This window comes from Haliotis asinina, chromosome 14, assembly GCF_037392515.1.
Source record: "Haliotis asinina isolate JCU_RB_2024 chromosome 14, JCU_Hal_asi_v2, whole genome shotgun sequence".
Classification (NCBI taxonomy): domain Eukaryota; kingdom Metazoa; phylum Mollusca; class Gastropoda; order Lepetellida; family Haliotidae; genus Haliotis; species Haliotis asinina.
Genome location: NC_090293.1, coordinates 21,164,352 through 21,186,709, shown reverse-complemented (window position 1 = coordinate 21,186,709; position 22,358 = coordinate 21,164,352). Strand labels below are relative to the sequence as shown.

Genomic DNA, 22,358 nt, shown 5'->3' with positions numbered 1-22,358 from the left:
TGTTAGCATATTGCCCATCTGATAATTCCTTGTCATTAATCAAATAATATACAATGACAAAATTCATATGGACATTTATAAATTGATACAAATTCAATAACAAACATCTAGAAACTGATCAAATTAATGACCCATACAACAATATCTTGTACATTATGTACAATGAAAATCTTCAGGTACACTCCCACATAAACATTATAAACAAAATATATATTGCCATGATGTTCAGTATAATACAGACTGTACAATCTATTTACATATTTATATATCAAACCTTTAACATAGATATGTGAGGTTTTCTTCCATCACACTTTGATAACATATGGACAACAAACTCTGATCAAGTGCTTCTTGATACTGGGATAAACAATGACTGAAATAATTTAAACATGAATCCACTTTACATATGGTATACACACTAATGCCATTCCAATATCAAGGATAAACATTTCCGATACATTTAAAATCAATGCATAGATCAGTCTGTTATGAATCAACAGTATACTGACACTTCTTGCAAAAGTATCTCATTCACATTCAAACATAAACTCTAAAAACCCACATTCTTAAAGGTTGATAAATTACTTAAGGAAATATAGCATAACAGTCGCTCTTGGATTCCTCAACAAATTTTTAAGAATTCTGCTGCAAATTGAAGTAAATTCTGCATTCCATTTTTCAAAATTCTGCAAAAAAGTCTGCCACAAAATAATGCAATTTCAATCTTCAAAATGATCAATTTTTGTGAACACAATTACAGAGTCAGTTTCAAATAATATTACTGTAAGATATTATAAGAAAATAGGTAAATTCTGAGGCAGAAAGATTGCAAATTCTGCAAGCATTCTGCATGAAAAAGCATTTTCCACTGACCAGACATTTTTCTGCATCAAAAGGTGATCTACGCAATTTATTCTGCAACTGTGGAATCACGGATTCCAGGAGTGACATGAGTATGTATATTAAATATACAAAGTGGTAATCCTCAGAAAATATGGAGTATAAATGTTTTTCACAGTAAAACTATTGTCTGTCTGATTGAAGCTGGCACTGAAGGGAAAGACATTAGCAATCTCCTGGTCTCAACAGCATGCTAGAGATAACAGCCAAGCAAACATTTTATTTCTAATATTCTATTAGCATATCATGTCAAAAGGCTTAAACATAATGTCATTGGAATATAATGTCACTATGCATTCATGCAATGTCATTTGGCTATCACAGTCATCTGCTATAATTTACTGATGTTGATATTCATATACCATCCCTTATCCCGACTGACAATGTCAATCAAAAAGTCATGAGAAGCCACAACTCCTTCAAACATTCAGATCTGTGATCACTTCTTGGAGGATTTCTTCAGAATGAAAACATCCTGAAGCAACTCTGTCGCTGATGACCTGATGTTCTGATCCCTGGAACAGAACAATGCTTAACTGGTTAAACATTCATGGATTTTCGAGACAGAGAAACCTGCTCATTTACATAAAGATATTGTGAAAACCTTCATAGGGATGGAACCACATCCCTCCATCCTCTCTCAATATCTGGAGTGAGTTTATGTTTTACACCGCTTTTAACAATATTCCGGCAATATCACGGTGGGGACACCAGAAATGGGCTTCACACATTGTACCCATGTGGGGCATCAAACCCAGCTCTTCAGCATGACAAGTGGACACTTAAGCAGTTGGCTAACCTTCCACCTCCTCAATAAGAGGAGCACACTTATTAATGTCAGTCATGTTTAATATTCCTAGAATCTTTTTTATCTTGTTTCCATGTTTTCTGAAACAAATTAACATGACCTTTCTTCATCTTGCACAAAAAAACTCAATCTCACAGAAAGGTAAAGTAATTCAAATTCCCACTTTCATTCAGAGATGAATAAAATTAATTGCCTATAGGGAACTCACATAAGGAAGGCAGTATTGAGATTTGTACCTCATGAAAAAAATACAGGTACAATGAAGGGCAGGCCAATTTTATTTCTTCTTTTCTGTTTTTTTTACTCGGGCAGGAGACAAAAAACTATAAATACAATCACCAGTCAAAGTAACATTCCTTCTAAATGTTATAAGTACTTTACTTTTAAACATGTTTTTTACCAAAAAACAATTTAAAAATATCTTTCACATATTTGGCCAATGAAAATTTTTACAATTTAATATTTTGAGGGGAAAATGAATTTTCATTTCTTTTATATTCTCGGAAAAATACCACCGGTGGATCTGCAAAACAAGAAGTAAAACTGGTCTGGCGTAATACCCGAAAACAAAGACATACCTTGTGAGGCACTTCATGACAAACTCTCTGGCCTCTGGTGAGAACCTGTCCTCTGGTAAAGTAGGAACTGGTCTGTCCGATCCAATAGCAAATATGGCAGCCATGGGGTTCATGTCTGACCTAAACACGAGATATCTGACATCACAACATGGAATAATCATATCCAGAATTTGAATTACTTCTGGTCTATTCTTTCATGATGCATGGATGAATGAGTGAAAATCCTTATATGACCCATTCAGCAGTGGTCCACCACATGTGAGTACTGAAACCTTGAGTAGGAAACCAATGATTGACTACATGAGCATCAATGAACATTGTTGAGGTAACATGACACACTGTCAGCTTAATTTCATGCTGTACATACATCGGTACCATTCTCCTTCTCTAGGCATCCATAGTATTGTATATTTTGTTTTAGCATCAGTGAGTTATCAGTCTTGTTTACGCTGCTTTTAGCAATATTCCAGCAACATCTCTGATGACAGGGGACACCAGAAATGGGCTTCACACATTGTACCCATGTGGGGAATCAAACCCAGTCCTTCAGCATGATGAAGACCTCTAGACTATCCCACTGTCCCACTTAAGGCTCCACTTATTTCAAAAAGACAAGAATCAAGGAGAATCAGTCAGACAAAAATATTTCCAAAATTCGAACAGCATTCATGAGAGAATGGTGAAATTAAACAATTTTTTTCAAGATCTGTAAGAATGTGACTCCCTAATGCTGTCCGACATTTAAGTGACAGGTGGCCATATTTTTTATGCAATTTAGCAGTGTTCCAATGACATAAGGGCTCCTTTGAAGAGCATTCGGGATATTCTGAATGCACTTTAGGTCTTCTGAGGTACATTCAAGCTGCATTCCAACTTCAATCGTAATTTTCCGACACATTTGAAGAATATTTCCCCAGAAGTTCAGCAGCAATCAAGGAGCCTTACCACTCTGACTCATATGAGGGGCATTCAAGACAGTCTGACAGCATCTGAAGTGGCTTGTCTTTTCTGTTCTCCCTCGAATATGGTCAGAATACTGAGAATGCAGTTCAAATGCACCTGATTTTACTGATTTGTTTCACTTTGCTATTAAATTAAAGGTCACATGCAACCAAAAAAGTAGGCATAATTAAAACACAGTTATCACTGCCTCATGATTGGTGATTGTGAAAAAACAAATAAACAAAATTATAAGCTTATGATCACATATCAAAAGTGCAATGTTTTGTACTTGGGTTTACCGCCCTCGAAACAAAGCAGCCATAATACCTGAATCCAGTCAGAGCTGGTGAGTGTGCAGTGTGTAACGATGCTTTTTCATTGACCACTGGTTCAATACCAATACGCTTAGCCGGCTTTTCGCTTATGGCTTATAAGCTGAAAGGTGTTAATTTCAAATTGCATGTGGTCAGTGACTGAAGTTGTGCATTGCATACTGTCATTAGCAGACAGGCAAACAGACATACACTGGTGTCAATAAACCAGACATTGAGTTTTCTCAGTGACAGAGTCTGCTTATCACAATGAACATGTTTTTGGGTTTTTTTATGTAATGAGAAGATTATTTACTTGTTTGTATACACAACCAAGATCAGAATACTGCTCACAACCTCATACTCCGGGCAGGCATACTGTTTCGAACCTACTCACTATGCATGCATTATCAGCGTAGCGTAGCATAGCTATTGAAACTACTTTTTCCCCTTGCACTGGGGGGAAAATTAGTGAATCATTTGAACTCCGATTTCACGGGCTTTTCGTCATCAAGTTTTTTTTCATCACGGTTGAATTGGCATTTTTTATGAGTGTCGGTAAGTGCATACCGAAAGGTATCAGAACCTACAAAGTTGTTTTTTACGTTGCATGGGACATTTAAGTTGAAAACATTTTGTCAACACTGAAATATTGTCATCCTTGATGGAACCAGATAATTGTTTCATGTCAAGCATACTGCAATGTGGCATCTCAAATTCTCAGTAACAAACCTCGGCATCTGACATACAAACAGGAAGTTTTGGCACCCTCAGTGATCTCGTTATTGCAGAAACTTGTGTTTTTCACACACAAAAAAATTAAAAACATGCAAAAAATATTGTGCATGTGCATTTCGGGCACATCTGATCTACTTAATTTTAAAATGAATCTTAAAACAGCAACATATAGAAACACAATAAATTTTGAAATGATTCAGGATTGCAATGAAATTTCACGTACAAAAAATTTGGACTACATATTTAAGAATATATTTCCCTACATACTCAAAGTAAACCTCTCCAGTGCTTCAACAAAAGACACGGTGGACTGTCAAGAATCTATCATAGACATATTGTGAATGTTTTAAAGAATACTTGAAATACCAGAATACCAAGGATTCACTGACCATGGTGGCTTCCTTGTGGCCATCTCGAACACAGTGCATCCGACACTCCTGAATAACAGAAATTGAAAACACATTATAATATCGACAAAAAACATATAAAAGCTATACACACTAATGGTCAGTAGCCTAAACTTTTCTAGCTAAGGGTATAGTAACTTATAGTACTGTAACACAGACTTACAAATGATGTTGATATAAGGACACTTTGTAGATATATCTTGGATGTCAGTACCACTGCCAGGCAAACTCAGGAAAAATCATTATTTTTTTTTTCAAAATTAGAATTTTCCCAAATTTCTTACTCTCTAAATTCTTAAGTACTATAACATTACCATCAATGCAGTAATAGTAACCTATGCATTACACTTTTTCTGTATTAGTCCTGAATTGCATGTTATCTCTGCTGAAACTATGGCAGACTATCTTAGCTGAGACATCTCAGTGGGCCTTGATATAAATCTTTTCACTGTGGCTATATGAACACTAGTGATGATCTTATGATGGAATATAAAAAAACCCATCTTTTTACAGTCATAAGCACACAGAAGCTACATGTACCAGTGGTCAGTACCACAAAGTGTCTTAGTACTAACACTATCATAACTCCCATGCTTCATGCTAACTCAAGGCTGTCAGTTCTCTGAGATCACTTTGTTGAGTTTAATACTGCATTCAGTGACTGTCAGTTCTCTGAGATCACTGTGTGGAGTTCAATACTGCATTCAGTGCAAATAATGTAAGTCAAAGCATTACACTTATCTGTGTTTGTCTTGAAAACTGTTGTCAGTGTCACTGTTACATCTTACCTGTACTGAAAGTGTTATCTCTTCTGAAAGTGTTATCCCTACTACAGTGTTATCTCTACTGAAAGTGTTATCCCTACTACAGTGTTATCTCTACTGAAAGTGTTATCTCAACTACAGTGTCATCTCTACTGACAATGTTATCTCTACTGAAAGTGTTACCTCTGCTGAAAGTGTTATATCTGCTGAAAGTGTTATCTCTACTACAGTTTTATCCCTACTGACAGTGTTATCTCTACTGAAAGTTAGATGTTATCTCTACAGCAGGTTGGGTCTAGTCCTACTGACAGGTCTTGATAATCTTTATAAGAAATATCATGTATCAATAAGAAACTTAAGCTGAAAATTTACAATTCAACCATGAATTTATAAGATAAGCATTTTTTTGTCAGTCAAAAGTGTCAAATCATAATTACAACCTCTGATTAAGACAACTGATTTGATAACCATATGAAGGCATGTTTCGCTCAAAATTAAGCACAGTTTATCCAACAGTCTAGAGGTTTAAGCCTTCACACAATGAAGACCCACATGGGTACCTTGTGTGAAGCCCATTTCTGGCATCCCACACAAGCAATATTGCTAAATGGGGCATAAAACTACACACATTCACTCACTACTAGCCCATCCAATCCAGGAAGAAATCAACAAATCACTCACCATATGTCCGACTTCTTGCCGTGGCCGGTTTCATTGACCACTTCTGGGGCCATCCAGTACGGAGTGCCCTTCATGGATTTGAGGATCTGACTCTGACTCATGCTTAGGTTAATGCAGAGTCTCTTGGCACAACCAAAGTCAATCAATTTGATGTCCCCATTGGGCATCAACATCACATTGCCTCCTTTGATGTCTCTGAAGAGACAACATGTCAACTTGTTATGGAACAAATTTTCTATTTTAAAGATAATTTTTCTGGCAAATTCTAATTGTTACACTTCTCTATGTAATCATGAACCATCACAATATACTGCTCAACATTTGCTTAAGATCATTTGATGAATAATTAATATTTTGCCCTTTAGGAAATGTTAAGGTATTGCTTGTGTAACTATTTTTCAGTGTTATCAGCATTGGCTATTCAAGGCAAATGGTATATGTTGTTGTCAGCTTTCTTGTTCTGAATAACCTAGTTCTCAATCTGTATCTGTTTCTTGATAAACTATACTATCTATATTTAATGACTGGCACAGAAGCAGAAATTTCAGCAGAATTTCTACAGAAGTAGAAGCTGTGATTGTTATTTACTTTTATCTTACCTCACACACAAATGCTGTTTTCTGATTGGTTGAGTGCTCTTCTGTCATTTGCAATGTACCCTGTTTACAAGTGTGGTGCACTGCAATATACCCCACTGCCAATAGCAACTCTTGTACTTTGTGGCAGTTACTTTTACATCTCCAGTATCATTAAATGACGTATGATGCATGGAAATTATTAATGTTTTACAAATGGAAAACAAGGAAAGGGAGATAACTCTAAATCTGTTTTTCTTGGGTTGTCCACATTTGACTCTATTTCTATTAAGTAAATGCGACCCTCGCGGCCAGTGAACAACTTACAATATTTTGTCCTCAAGGTAAATTTATGCTTAACAGATTTTTTAAACATATTTTTGAAATTTCAAATTAAGATTAGATTTGACAACAATCACCAGTGGCTGTAATGTGTAAATACAGCTAGAGTGCATGCAGGTAGCAAAGGTACTGCAAGTCCCTATGTCCCTAGTATGGTGATCTACCTTCACATGTTGGTGATCTATATCCCATGTTTATGTTGTAATGTCCTGAACAGTACAAAATTTTGAAGTTGCTTACTAGTTTTTAAATCTCTAACTGTGATGTACTAGTTGTTTTACTGTCCTTTGGTAACAGATTTTAAAATAAAAAATATTACAATGTATAAAGTATTAACCATTTTAGTTATGATATGGCAGTGACATTAAATCTTAACTCACTCACTTATGTTCCATTCAAAGAATATTTATTATACAATTTATCAGGCAAATCGTCTACACTGAAACATTGCATATAATAAAAATGTGTATCCAGAAAACTATCCCCCTTGTTTTAGGTTACTTAGTGGACTAAACCTGCTGACAACAGATCACTCATGGTGTGTTTATATTATTACAAGTCATTTCCACTCTAATTATCTCCAGAATGCTTCATCATATGGTGCTAAAAGTAGGATGAATTTAACATCTCTCTGAACATGACTGGACACTTATGAACATAACTATGGAAGAGGAAGGTTAAATACATTTACAACTTTGATGAATCTTGATCTTAAGTCTAAATCAGATCTTTTGAAGGGAAGTAACTCTGTAGTAAATTACAATGCACTAGACAAGTTCAGCCTTCCCGTTGCAGGGTGAGTGAGTGAGTGTGTTTAGTTTTATGCCGCACTCAGCAATATTCCAGCTATATGTCGGCGGTCTGTAAATAATTGAGTCCGAACCAGACAATCCAGTGATCAACAACATAAGCATCGATCTGCACAATTGGGAACTGATGACATGTGTCAACCAAGTCAGGTAGCCTGACCATCCGATCCCGTTAGTTGCCTCTTACGACAAGCATAGTCGCCTTTTATGGCAAGCATGGGTTGCAGGGTGAGATTGCTTACCTGTGTATGACAGATTGCTCACCTGTGTATGACATCATTGTCATGAAGGTATTCCACGCCCTCTAGGATCTGTCGGGTGTAGCGTCGGAACACCGACTCGTCCAAGGCTCCAAACCGAGCCAGGATGCTGGCAATGGATCCTCCAGGAACAAACTGCATGAAGATGCTGACTGTATAATCCTCGAAGCTTGTACCCATGTACCTGAAAACCACAGTGTTGTTTAATGTAAGAGTCAGGGTGGTGGGGTAGTCTTGTGGTTAATTGAGTCTTGGACAGACAAACCACTGGTTGATATCATGAACAAAATCCAACATAATCCAGCATGTTATCAAGTGTACTATAAACAAATGTAGGGTCTTTACACATTGGTTTGGATGAAGGGTTCTGCGTTGAAGGACTGAAAAAGGGGAGCATCGTCTGATTTCCAAGCTGGATTCATATTCAACTGTTCAATAGCTGTTAACTGCTAGTAAGAGTAAATGGTATTAGGATTTCACTCACCCTACAATGTTCTTGTGTCTGAGGTTCTTGAGGAGTTCTACCTCCTCCTGCACCTTTTCATACTCTCTGTGAGCCTTGTCCATATCTGTGGTGTTGAGGTCGATCTGCTTCACTGCAATCAGTTCTCCTTCGTTGGTCAGACCACACCACACCTACACACAGGGAATATTTTTAGTATCACACATTCTGACATAACAGAACAAAGCTGATGTGATAGTTTGAACGTATTTCTTTCAAATAAGCTATTCATTGGCTAAAAATTAACATAATAAAAGTTCAGTAATTCAAGATCAAATTTTCCAAGCCTGACATTATCCGAGTGATAATGGATAAAAATGGCAAGAAATATCCTGATGCTCACTGAAAACTCATCAACTAAATCATAACCAATTTGAATATACATTTTCAAAAGGTGTAAAGATCAGTAAATATCAGTAAAGATTATTTAGAAACACAGGAAACCCCTGGGAGCATAATATAGCTGAAACTTACCGTTCCAAAAGCTCCTTTTCCAAGAACATTTCCTTTCTTCCACTGAATTGTCTCTTCAATACTGGACCCAATACTGTCATCAGTGCAAGTACTGCCAGCTCTGCTTCCTCTGCGCCCACTCAGTCGACTGCACAGGGTCTGCAGGAGATAACATTCCTCATTTCATGACAAATGATACACATATCAATCTACTCTTCCGGCATCAGTGTCTGAAGAATGGTTTCCATGGTAACTGATACTATAGGATGTAAAACCCACCAATACCGATGTGGAGAATGGTCCCATGGTAACCAAGACACACTACCTTCCTCCACAGCGTCTCAGGTGGAAGATGGTTTTAAAGGTAGCTAGTGGACAGGAGCCCCATGGCATTAGTGTTGCAGAAGGACGTAGGTTCCTCAGGTTTCCAATACAAAGGACTTTCTTTCAACAATAACACACAGACAGAACTGCCAAGTTAGAAGACTCCATGAAATCACTTTACGCTGTAGGTAATGACATACTGTGATAGTGTGCTTGACACGAAGTGGTTTTGCTACGAAGTGCTGTTGAGAGATGCTCTCCTACTACAAAGACTCACCTCTCCATCTGATGTGGCAAGATTAGGATGAGGAACTTCTGCAGCTACTGCTTCAGACAACTTCTCCAGGACATCCCTCTCCTGATGAACTATGGATGGCTTATCACACTGCTGAAAGGTAACAAGCAAGTTTGGTTTTACACTGTGTTCTGGAATATACCAACATCACAGAGGGAGGGGTGCACCAAAATCAGGATTCCTGTAAGACATTGACACCAGATTTCACTGTGCATACATTCTGCTACTTACAAAAAGGTCAGATGTAACACATGTTATATTTGAAATTGCACTTTCTAGGTAAAGTTTAGATTCTAGTACTTTTGTCTGCTTGCATACAGTCTGGTATTTAAATCCATGCTCTCAAGTCATCCAACTAATCACAGGCACTCAAAGACAGCTGTCTAACCCACTCACAAAATGAAAGTCAGACAAAGAGATTTACCCACTTGGCTGACCCAAAGAAATATAGACGTCAGTCAACACAACAGTAACAGTCCTTGGATTCAGACCACTAATCAATTTCCCCTTATCTTTGAATACACATTTCAAACATAACATCATGTGTGAGAGACAATGAATTTACACTGCTTTGTAGCAACAAACCAAAAAGTAATTGACATTAGGACTGGCTTTAAATATGATACCAATGATGGGATCATACTTTGGTGTGATAAGTGAACACTTATACCACTAAACTAATTCCCATACAAAACGAAAGAATTTTTTTTGCTTTCACTTGACCGCGAAAATTACCTACTACATAATCACCATTTAACAAATGGTTCATGAATGGGCTACATGGAAATTCTTCATGAATTTAATGTTTCTTGGACAAGAATAGTCAGTTTAAAATTTAAGAAGCTCTGAAAAATAATGTACTTACCTCAGCAGATGGCTGGTTTCCTTGTAGTCTTGAAGTGCTAGCTTTCATCTCTTGAAACCTCCCTTTACGAAGACCTCCTGCTGATGAAGGTCGCCCCGAAGGAGGCTTATGAATCATGCTTGGACCATCAGAGCTGCCTTCAGGCCTAGGCACAGAGCTGTGTTTCCTGGGTGTGTCCTTTGACACACGTACAGACCCTCCAGTCCCCCCTGCATGGAGCTCCATATGTCTGAAAGAGTTCATGACCTTGGCAAGCTGCTTTGCCTCTTCATCAGCATCTATCATGGCCTTGACTTTTGAAGGTTCAGCACCAGCATCTATCATGGCCTTGACCTTTGAGCCAAGGTTGAAGTTTTCTGCATGGAATACTTTGAGAAGGTTTGGGTTAGTGTCCTGTGCATAGCTATCAGAATGTCTCACATCATCTTTATCAGCAGTTTTGGCATGGAACATTGACTCATTATTCTGAAGTCTCCTGAGAACATTTGTGTCTGCTTCAGTCAGTGTACTATTCAAAGATCTGTTATTGTTGTTCGACTTTAGTGTCGATGACAGTGAGTTTCCTGTGGCATTCAGAATTTCTTCAATAGCCTCATCTATCTCTTCATCTTCATCTTCCTTCTTAGACTCGGAAAACTTTCTTTCTCGTCTGACATCTTTGTCATGATCATCTTTACCCTTCACCACAAGTTTCATGGTTTCATCTTTCTTTGGAGGTGCGGACTGATGAAGTTCCTCCTTGTCAAGGTTCAGGTTTAGGTTTTCTTTGCTGCCTTTCACATTTGAGGTGCTTCCTTTGATACCAGAACTACTTACTTTGCTCTTCACCATTGTCTTTCCTGGAACAGTTTTCTTAGAAGCTGGCCCTGGGCTTTCTGTTTTAACTGCAGCCTTAACTCTGGCCTTAGCTGACTCATGTGTTAATACCTCTTTTCTCAAAGATCCTGATCTCCGGATTCTTGAATCTGCTGAAGTGCAGGAATCATTCTTTGCTTGTCTCAAAGCTTCAGCTTGTTGACTGGACAGTGACTCACCAGCAGTGATGCCCAGCATCTTATTCAACTGGTCCTCCTTCACAGTTTGATCAAACCTATTGATAGCTGCCTGAACACTATGGGAGACAGAAGCAGGGATACTACGTGACAATGAAGGAGATTCAGGTATTGGGGTCAATTTACCCAACATTATCTCTTTGTGGAGTGCATTTGTTATGTCATCAAATTCATTTGTGTAATTCACAGGATCTTCTTCAGCACCGTTGGCTGCAAAAGATGTCTTATTGGTCATTGGTGCAGGAAACACTTCTTGGGTCATGTCAAGATTCATAGGAGGAAAACCATCATGACTCATCACTGGAAGAGGAATTCGGACTTCCGCAGCTGGTTTTATTTCCTGAAACCTTGGTGTGCCGGGGCTCACAGCACCCTCAGTCCTGGCTGTTAGAAGCCTAAAGCAGTTTTCTTCAGGGTTGATAACTTCAATATCAGAATCCTCTGAGTCAGAACAAAACAGATTAGCTGCAACCTTCACATCAGATGTGTCATTGCAACCTGCTGCAACATGCCATCCAATGCCAGATATAAGAGCCACATCTGTCTTTGCTGCATTTGATTTCAATGCTTCAATTTCCAAATCCTTTTTACGTTTTCGACCAGATTTTACCCTTTTGCTAGATTTGCTACTTTTGACACGTCCATTTTCCGACTGCTCACTAGTTTTAGAATCTTGACTCTTTGCACCTCTTCGACGACCTGAACTTTGTCTTTGACCACCAGAAACTGGTCTTTTAGTGTCCTTAGTTTTCTTAGCACTTTTCACATTTCGACTTTTCTTCAGCTTACATGTAGCATCTTTAGAAGATTTTCCAATGACAAAACCATCAGAAATTACTCCTTTTGCACACTCAGAATTGTTACGATCATCACCTAATGTCCGTGATGTAATAACAATCTCAGGTTGTATCCAGTTCTCAAATGGATTCACTATGACTGGAGTCTGCATTACAACAGTTGACCCTGTACAACCAGGTTCATATACATGAGGCTTAGGACCTTGTCCTGGTAAAGAGATTCTCACAAGGGGTTCTTCATTCTCTGGACATGGTTTAACATATCTCCAACTGTCCGATTTTCTCATGTTATTATCCTTTTGCTTATTGCTCTTAACATTGAGCTGGCTATCAGAAGGAGACCTAAGAGATTTTATTGGACTTTCCAACTTTGGCACAGGTTTTGGTGTAAGCACCTTGGCAGGACCCTGAGAACTAGATTCAGACTTGGGTTGGTTTGGTGATGAGACAGAAGAGGAAGGATTTGATGTAGTTTGTGGACGGTTACTTGACACAGCATTTGAAGGCTTAGTTGGACAAGACACAGTGTTACACACAGAGTTGGACTCTTTCACAGATGTTTTACACACAGACACAGATGTTGAGACAACTGACTTTGATGGAACAGATATTGAAGCTGGTGTTGCTGCAGGTGTAGCTCCTGCCTTGCATGAGGCTGTGTTTGGTTTTTGCGGAGGAACTTTGCCTTTAATTGCTGGTGAATGACCTGAAGATTGCTTTTTCTGGTTAACTGGAGTAGAATTTCCTTTGGATACACATCTTACAGCAGGTTTGGTAGATGTTGATGATGAATTTATTTCTTTAGCAGAAGAGGTTTTTGAAACTGATAATACATCTTTGGGAAGATTTTCTGATACAGAATTTACAGTTACTGTCACTGCATTTGTGTCATGTAAATTGGTAGAAGGCGTATTTGAACAGTTTTTACAGTCCACGGCTGTACGTATTACAACAGTACTTTCTGCTTTTAATGATGAGGACCCAGTGCTACAGCACAGTGGAGATGCTTTTTGGTTGACGCTACTGCCTTGAGGAGTCTCAGCATTTTTAACAGTCTTCGGTACATTCTGATCTCCTGCAGATGCCTTAGCTGAAGAAGTACTTTGAGGTTTCTTTGAAATACCACAAGAACTACTCACTCCTTGATTGCTACCCTGTTTTGTGTTTGGCTGTTTTGTACTGGCACTGTTCATTGTATTTGGCAGATTTGACTTCAGATTTGAATCTGTCACTGCACAAGATTTATCACATCCATCACTTACAGAAGAAACTTTAACAGAATTATCACATTCTTTTGGAACATCAGTATCTTCATCATCTGCCACAACACATTTATTCATATTATGATCAACACCTGTCTTAGAATTGTTATTATCTGAACCACAGGTTTTAGTTTTGGACTGCACTGCAGAATCCAAACTGTGCTGCTTATAAACTGGCTTTTTCAAAACATTTCCTGATACACCCACTTTCTGCATTTCAGACAATCTCTCATCTGATTTTGATCTACTGGGCGTGCTGGATAAGCTCCTACTCCGAGTGACTTTATTCCGGAATCGTTCTCCGACATTATTGTTCGGGCCACTGATACTGTAGCGGCCAACTTTAGACAATGGGGAATGATACTCCCTGACACTTTTCCCTGTTTTGTTGAGGATGAGGATGTTCACACCATTATCCCTTGGGGAAGAGGACAGACTGCTGGCACTGGATGTGGGGTCACTTCCTGATGAGTGGAGGAGAGGGTCCTTGGGACGACTCTCATCGATGACAAACTCCTCCTTCAGCAGTGAGCGACTTCGCAACAGCTCATACGGGTTGCTGAGAGCCAGACGCACCTGTTCATTTGGGATCCTGGGCAGATCTTCATCTGACCTTGGAGAACATTCCTGGAAGAGAATGTGATGATTAACTCATTTCATAGCAGTAACATCAGTGTTTGAAATAATAATAGTGGAAAGATCTGAGTTAAATGAAAGCAAACATCTTCAGTTCTAGACTTGAGAATACATTTGACAGCAACACTTAGTTTGGCAGTGTCTAATAAACATGATACAATTTTCCAGTTAATTTGAGGCACCTGCAAATATTTTATTCCTATCATTCATTTACTTTGCTAAAAAGTTCATAGATTTGGTGGGCTACAAATATGTACATGATCATCATCCTCACGGAACTTTGGGTAGCCTAGTGGTTAAAGCATTCACTTGTCACATCAAAGACCCAGGTGAGATTTTTCACCCAGGGACAATGGTTGATGCTATATCTGGAGTCCCTCAGCATGATATTGCTGGAATATTGCTAAAGGTGGCATAAAATTGTACTCACTTTCTCATCACTGAACCATTGGGGTAGAATCTACAAATCCTGATGATTACCTTTGATGAGTCCCCTTCCTTTGTATTGTGGACAAGTTTGGCATCCAGGATGCTGTAGGACTTCTGAGTGATGAAGGTCGGTGTGGGCGGTAGCACGTTGGAGGAGTTGGGATGGAGGCTAATTAACTGTGCAGGTGGTGAACCACGATTTGTATCTACATAACAAAACAAAAAGATGAATTAACTTCACCACCCAAGACATTCACACTGATCGAGTTGGAATAGAGGCTGATCAGCTGCCCCAGAGGTAAACCATGATTTGTGTCTTTTCAATTTAAGAAAAAAGAACAAATATTACTTCATCTTGATAATTGGTGATTACGATCTGATCATTATGAGCTTACCTATATCAACAAAAACAGCACTGGTGGTGGTGCGAGGTGTGAGGACTTCAGGAATGGTTGTAGGGATATTTAGATTGGTCATCTCCCTCTCAAGCGGCGTCCGCAAAGGGGTCATCCTCATTTCTTCGTCAAGGTCATACTCTTCACTGTTTGACAATGACCTTCCTGGAGACAGAAATAGATCCAGAACTTCAGCAAAGGGGAATTGCTGGTTGTATACAGGAAGCACATACCGAGTGAGTGAGTGAGTGAGTTGGGTTTCAGACTACTTCTAGGCAACTTTCAAAAAACATTACAGCTGGGGACACAGAGGAAGGGTTTCACATACTGACCCATGTTGGAATCAAACCCAGTCCTTAAGTTAGACAAGCAGATACTTTAACCGCTGAACCCCTCATGACAGGGTCTGTAAGGTGTGTTTGAGCACCTCCTCTACATCAAGACACATGAAGGTCTGGGGTAGAATTGGCCTTCAGCAACCTATGCTTGCCACAAAAGCGATTATGTTTGTCATAAGAGGCAACTAATGGGATTGAGTGGTCAGGCTTGTTGACTTGGTTAACTCATGTCACTGGTTCCAAATTGTGCAGATCGATGCTCATGCTGTTGATCACTGAACTGTCTGGTCCAGACTCAATTATTTACAGACCGTCGCTGCACAGCAAGAAAATTGCTGAGTGTAGCATGAAACTAAACTCACTCACTCCTCTACATCCACAATGACAACAGCATGACAATAGGTGAAAAAACCGCTTTTAACTTATATAAAATATTTAATGAATTCAATTGAATTTTATTCATACAATTTCAAAATGATGAAGAGGGCAGTTAACTGGTAATCACAGCAGGAACACCAGCAATACCATGTACAAAACTGAACTCAGACTCCATCAACTAGCAGGATGACAAATTCAGTTCATAATAAATGTCACAGTCATTTACCTCTTCGTGGAAGATAGTTATCACATGATTTGGCTAAGTCAGCAAGAATTGGTGGGATGAAAGGATCTGACCCCGTTCTGCAATGTCTCCCCCTTGACGGCATGTCATGGGGCACTGGAGATACCCTGTCAAGAAAAGAAAGTGATAACTTGTGAGCCTACCATATAGACAAACAGCAGGTGATACTGTGTCAATAAGTATGTGAATATATGAGTGAGTGAGTGAGTGAGTGAGTGAGTGAGTGAGTGAGTGAGTGAGTGAGTGAGTGAGTGAGTGAGTGAGTGAGTGAGTGAGTGAGTGAGTGAGTGAGTGAGTGAGTGAGTGAGTGAGCAATGCCACAGTATTGTTTCAGCTATCACACCCGTACATGATTCAAGTCTTTCACAATGCACAAGTCATTTCTAAATAAATTTCAGAATACATGTACAACATTGTGTTCACCCTAGGAAATTTCTCATGGTTTTTATCATATTTATGTTCCATCTCTTGTATGTTAACACAGTCCTCAGCAATATTCCAGCTAAATCTAGACTACACAAACCAAAAGGCATAGGCAGCCAGTGACTCATGTCCATATCTCAAAGAGTGAGTGAATTTATTTTTAAGCCATACTCAGCAATATTTTTTCTGGACCAGATAATCCAGATAATCCAGTGATCAACAATCGATCTTATGGGAACTGATGACATGTGTAAACAAAGTCAGTGATCCTGACAACCCGATCTTGCTAGACGCCTCTTGCGACATGAGTGTGTTACTGAAGATAAATATTCTATTCTGGACCTTCAAGCATCCATATCTCCAATAAGCAAGGCAGTTGAGACCAGAAATCCCCATGAGGGTTGTAAATTACTGTCTGTTACCTGTTGTTCAGTACACAAAACTCCTCCTGTGTCACATCACTTGTTGATGTTGGAGTGATTCGTTTCCTCTCACTTATATTTCCTGAAACAAAAATATGTACTGATTACCTTAACTGACTCTCCACTTAAAGAAATGTTCAAGGATCTAACACTGCGTGAGATAAGAATTTTGGATCCAAGTAAAAGAAAAAGAAACAAAAGTCTGGTCCATAGTTACCTTGGAAAAAAAAGTAATAAAAGAAGAGTTTAAGATTTGTCCAGCACAGCTTCAGTAGTCAGTGTGCCCAAGCACCATTTAACACACCTATTCAAAACTGGCAAAGAGGAGACTTCTTTTGACTTGAGATCCCACCAGAAATCAAAACAGGCTCAAGATGCCATCATGTTGCCTAGGTGTTCACTCACTCACTCCTGAGAGCTGGGCATCTCTTACTCAACTTGTGAAACTGGACCTCCTAATAGATCTCCTGAATCCAACAGGCCAGAGATCCTCCAGAGATCTCCTGACAACTACACTCACTCACTCACTCACTCACTCACTCACTCACTCACTCACTCACTCACTCACTCACTCACTCACTCACTCACTCACTCACTCACTCACTCACTCACTCCTGAGAGTCATGCATCTCTTACCCAGCTTAAGAGATTTGGACCTCCTGACTCCCCCATGCCGGAGATCCTCCAAAGATCTCCTGACATCGACATCCTCTAGAGAGCCCTTCCTCCCTGTCGGGGACTGGGAGGACACATGATCTGGGCTGGAGGGGGGACCAGATGACCCAGTCCCTACCTTGGGCAAAGTTGATGTTTTGGCACTTCCTCTTAGAGTTCCTAGTCTCCTTATATTTTCTCTGGAATCAAGACTTACATGTTAGAAACTTTTCTCATGATTCAACAACTTTGTAGGATGATTTCATTAAGAAGAATAGATATTAATTTCCTTCATCCAATATCAATCTTATGACCGGTCTTATGACAATTACAGACCAATTTTCATCTTAAAACAAAAATCATAACCATCTGCAATGAGGTTGTTGTTTACCACCAAACACTCAGTCATATTGCAACTGCCACACTCAGCCCTATGGCAGCAGTCTGTAAATAATGGAGCCAGACAATCCAGTGATCAATTTAAGAGATTGGGATTATGATGATATGTGTCAACCAGGACAAAAGTCATGGACAAACAACGTCTTTATTCAGGTGGAGCAACGTTTGATGACAAGGGATTACATGTAGAGGCCAATGACAATAAATTGCATACAGGTGCCAGTGGGATGTACAGAGCAGGGTTAGTTGGACATGTTCATACAAGTCATACAAGCACTAGGGTCGGTTGATGACTTTGTCATATGCTGATGGGATGAAATATTCAATGATCTGGGGTCACGGTGTAGTTTGATGTGGATGGCTTCTGTTAATTTCTGTTTGGTGAAGTCAGGTTGGTTGGTTGAGAGCATTGTGTATCCTTTCCACTTGACCCGCCTCCCTACCAACACACTCCAGACCACAGTTTACCGCAAGCCAACACACACAAACCATATGTGCACTGCCACTCCAACCATCCACCACAGGTAAAGACTGGGATAATATCCACCCTCATCAAGAGAGCCAAGAACATCTGCTCCACTAATCTTCAAGAGGAAATAAACCATCTCAAAGAACATATTCTTCTTTTTATTGTTAATTATTTACTCCAGATTGTATATCACCCTGTCTTATCTGTCTCATGTTTGCTGCACAACAATACAAGAATCTGTATCGAAATGTCACTCCAGCTGAGTAAAGTAGTTGTTCACCCATAAGTTTGTCCTTATCTGATTCACCAACTTCTAAACATTACACCCAAAGATGTGTCAACCAAATAAGCCACTCTGACCACCCGGTCACTCAAGCGTGGGTTGCCTAAGGCCAGTTATAACCCTGCATGACAACTTACTTTGGTGTTGGTGTGAACCTGCCAGGATCAATCTCCTTCATCATCTGTTGTTCTGCTAGCCTTGCCTTGTCAGCATTGCTCAGAGATCGACTAAGTGTTGGCCCTGCGTAAAGCAGACATTCCACAGTTATACAACACACAAGACCATTCTGGAACAACAGGATCAGTATTTATACTGTCATTATTTGATAACATGTTGAAATGTTTGGCCCCAAATAGTCTCTGAGAAGATTATCGTACATGAAATAACAGTGATATGATTAGTGCTGTCTAAGAAGATAGAAGACATCAAGTGTGGAAGAAGCTCTAAGATAAATATAAGTTTCTTGATGTCATGGCAGAATCTTTTATGAAAAACTGATAACACTGTACTTACTGGGCATGGGGCCAGTCTTGGATGGTAGAGGCGATGTTACTAGACCCTGAATATCAAAATTATGTTTGTGTAAGATACTGGTTTACAAACAACTTTAACTGAAAAGTACAACATTTTGCATTTTAATAGTTCTTTGCATGTATTTTCTCTACCAACTTTATGTTTACTTTAAAAAAGGAAGTAAACCATGTAACATGGACGTCAATTTCTAACAAAATACTCTTTGAAATAGTTATTGCTGCATTGTTGTAAAATAAGACTTATCTCCCTTACATAATTCTTCAGCCCACACTTGAATGTTTTGGTCACAAGACGAATTCAACATCTACCAACCCCTTACATCAAAAATAACTTCTCCCTTTCTTTTCTTCCCACTATCCTCCATACGAGACTCATCACGGCTCGGAGCACGGACAGGTGCCAGAGTGGTTGTCTGTTTCTTGTGCGTCTGCTCTGCCCAGGCCTCCTTCAGAGTCGTCTTCATCTTCCTGGTCTTGGCCAGATCTACAGCGGTCAGTCCACGGTCATCAGTGACAGTCACATCTGCACCTCGCTCCAACAACGCCACTGCTGTCTTGTTGTGGTCATTGTGGGCCTGTAAAACACGACCATGCCTATGCGATGCGATGTTAGATCTGACATATGCAGTGTAACACTGCCAGAGTTGTATGTCTGGTACACTTCATGTACATCCAATTACATCTTAAAAAAAGGAGATAAAGGAACAATTGATCTGCTGATTTAGGGATGATAGTGCCTGATAACAACACTATTTATATAAGCCTGAATCGTATTTCTTATCACTAAAATTCAAAGAAGTTTGTAAACACCATTGGAACCTAAAGGTCTAAAGATGGTGCCAACAACAGCGACACATACCGTGATGTGCAGAGGCGTGAGACCAGCAAAGCCTCTGGAGTTGACCTCTGACCCCCCATCCAGCAGCGCCACTACAACATTTGTGTTCCCAGAGTGTGAAGCCCAGTGGATCGGCATAAAGTGACGCTTGTCTCGCAACTCTGCAGAAAAATTGAACTGTCATAAAAACGATATAAGTATTCATGCAAACTTCCTGTTATAATACGATTGCTATTTCTTTGCTCACATAGACTTAAGTCATGATATGATACATTCAGCAGGGAGACTAGCCCAGTCTTTCCGTCAGATCTTCTATTTGTGCAGAGAATGTCAAAACAGAGGTGATCGATGTAGTTCTTGTCTTTCCCAGAATCCACATGCAGTCTGTGGTGCTGACAAATCATGGACATATTCAATAACCAACAAAAAAACAACAAATGGACCAGATTTTGTCATACATCTGAGATTGTTGCCGGTACAAGAGATGTCTGATTATGGTGCTTTGTAGTGACTGTCTGTAGTATTGCTACAACCTTTATTTGAAATGTTCATGTTTTATCTGTGACTGGATGTCAACTTCTTCTTTATTGTTTTCACAACGTTTCTAGGCTGTTCCTTGCCCCTTCGTAACGTGGATGCTAACTAACAGTTAAACAGGATATATATACTAGTAACGTACATGAAGCCAGAGAGGTGATTTAAGCATGTATATACAAATATATATATATATATAAATCACCTCTCTGGATTCATGTACATTACTAGTATATATATCCTGTTTAACTGTTAGTTAGCATCCACCTGATGAAAGGGCAAGGAACAGCCTAGAAACGTTGTGAAAACAATAAAGAAGAAGTTGACATCCATGACATTTTGTCGTATATTAGAATACCGACTTCTAAATGCCTCTCAAGAACCTAAACAATCTCAGAGGGCTAGTCACAAATAAAACACACTATGTGCCTTACTACCCTACTCCCTCAAATACCCCTAAGATGTGGGTTAGAATTGATCTTCATTATTATCATTATAGGATATTTATACATCCAGGCAACTAGTATATGCTCATGGGCTATCTTCAGTAAGCCATGTTTGTCCAAAGAGGTGACTAATGGGATTGGGTGGTCAGGCTCCCTGGCTTGGTTGGCACATATCATTGGTTCCCATCTACACAGATCGATGCTCATGTGGTTGATCACTGGTCCAGACTTATCATTTACACCATATAGCTATAATATTGGTGAACACAGTGTAAAATCAAACTCACTCACTCACTCACTCACTCACTCACTCACTCACTCACTCACTCACTCACTCACTCACTCACTCACTCACAATTCTCTCAAATTTTCACCCTTTGTCCATTGTCCTGGGTTCCATGAGCCTCCTTAACAAAATCAGCCAACAAAGATACAAAGATTTGGATGTAATTCTCTGTACCTAGTTCTGACCCCTCCCTGATGAGCACATCCACAAGGGACTGTGCTAGGGTGGCGCGGGAATGAGAGGCGTAGTGAAGGCATGTTTTCTCATCACTGTCACTGGCATGGATGTCACTGAAAATATACAAAAATAAAAATGTCACATGTTTTACCTCTTGTCATGAAACTAGTTACCATAATATTCTCATCAAGATATTTAAACTTTCAGGTCATATTTCTCACAAAGTAGTCTCGCACTAAGACAATCAAAACTGCCAATATTAACTTATGATGTTGTATTATGGTTGTTGGGCCGAAAAGTTTTCCAACAATTACACTATGTTAGCCAAATAATGACACTTATTCTCTGTAAGCCCGACGATGAAAGTAAGGCCATGTTAGCAGACAGAAACACTCAGTCTTAATTAGCCACATGATGACACATTTGAGATAGAGACACTGTTACCAGTGTTAGCCAGACAGTGACAATAATGTTCTGCTATACAGGCTGTGACACATATAACCACTCGGCTCAATGATGACACTTACGCTCTGTATGCCAGTAGCTCCTGTATGACCTCTACTGGACTGTATGACCGATTAAGCTGCAATGACAACCTCTCAAACAACTGGCTGTCTCTCGTAGCCAGCAACAAGGGAGTTAACCCTTCAGCATTCTGGCAGTTAACATCCTTCACCTTGTTCTCCTGCTACAAACACAGGAAATAAATATATTCCTACTACGACAATTTAATCCTTTGGAGTTAGGACCAGCTGCAACAGCATTTGTTTGTCGTATGATGTAAATAAAAGAATCAGCTGATGACACCG

General features: G+C 39.3%; 1 protein-coding gene across 1 annotated transcript in view; it reads right to left on the bottom strand.

Moving 5' to 3' along the window:
- Nucleotides 1-739: 739 nt before the first annotated feature.
- The window catches only part of LOC137260632 (uncharacterized), a 59,746-nt gene continuing 38,127 nt past the window's right edge, over nucleotides 740-22,358 (bottom strand). The window contains exons 5-24 of the mRNA XM_067798230.1: nucleotides 22,077-22,237; nucleotides 21,547-21,662; nucleotides 20,128-20,267; nucleotides 19,589-19,843; nucleotides 19,249-19,294; nucleotides 18,873-18,975; nucleotides 17,567-17,784; nucleotides 16,931-17,012; nucleotides 16,068-16,192; nucleotides 15,126-15,290; nucleotides 14,782-14,936; nucleotides 10,555-14,292; nucleotides 9,672-9,782; nucleotides 9,092-9,229; nucleotides 8,600-8,751; nucleotides 8,120-8,299; nucleotides 6,130-6,324; nucleotides 4,667-4,714; nucleotides 2,287-2,406; nucleotides 740-1,415 (exon numbers count right to left, since the gene is read on the bottom strand). Coding sequence (XP_067654331.1) covers nucleotides 1,340-1,415; nucleotides 2,287-2,406; nucleotides 4,667-4,714; nucleotides 6,130-6,324; nucleotides 8,120-8,299; nucleotides 8,600-8,751; nucleotides 9,092-9,229; nucleotides 9,672-9,782; nucleotides 10,555-14,292; nucleotides 14,782-14,936; nucleotides 15,126-15,290; nucleotides 16,068-16,192; nucleotides 16,931-17,012; nucleotides 17,567-17,784; nucleotides 18,873-18,975; nucleotides 19,249-19,294; nucleotides 19,589-19,843; nucleotides 20,128-20,267; nucleotides 21,547-21,662; nucleotides 22,077-22,237 — 6,324 coding nt within the window. The 3' untranslated portion in view covers nucleotides 740-1,339. The remainder of the gene's footprint in view (nucleotides 1,416-2,286; nucleotides 2,407-4,666; nucleotides 4,715-6,129; nucleotides 6,325-8,119; nucleotides 8,300-8,599; nucleotides 8,752-9,091; nucleotides 9,230-9,671; nucleotides 9,783-10,554; nucleotides 14,293-14,781; nucleotides 14,937-15,125; nucleotides 15,291-16,067; nucleotides 16,193-16,930; nucleotides 17,013-17,566; nucleotides 17,785-18,872; nucleotides 18,976-19,248; nucleotides 19,295-19,588; nucleotides 19,844-20,127; nucleotides 20,268-21,546; nucleotides 21,663-22,076; nucleotides 22,238-22,358) is intronic.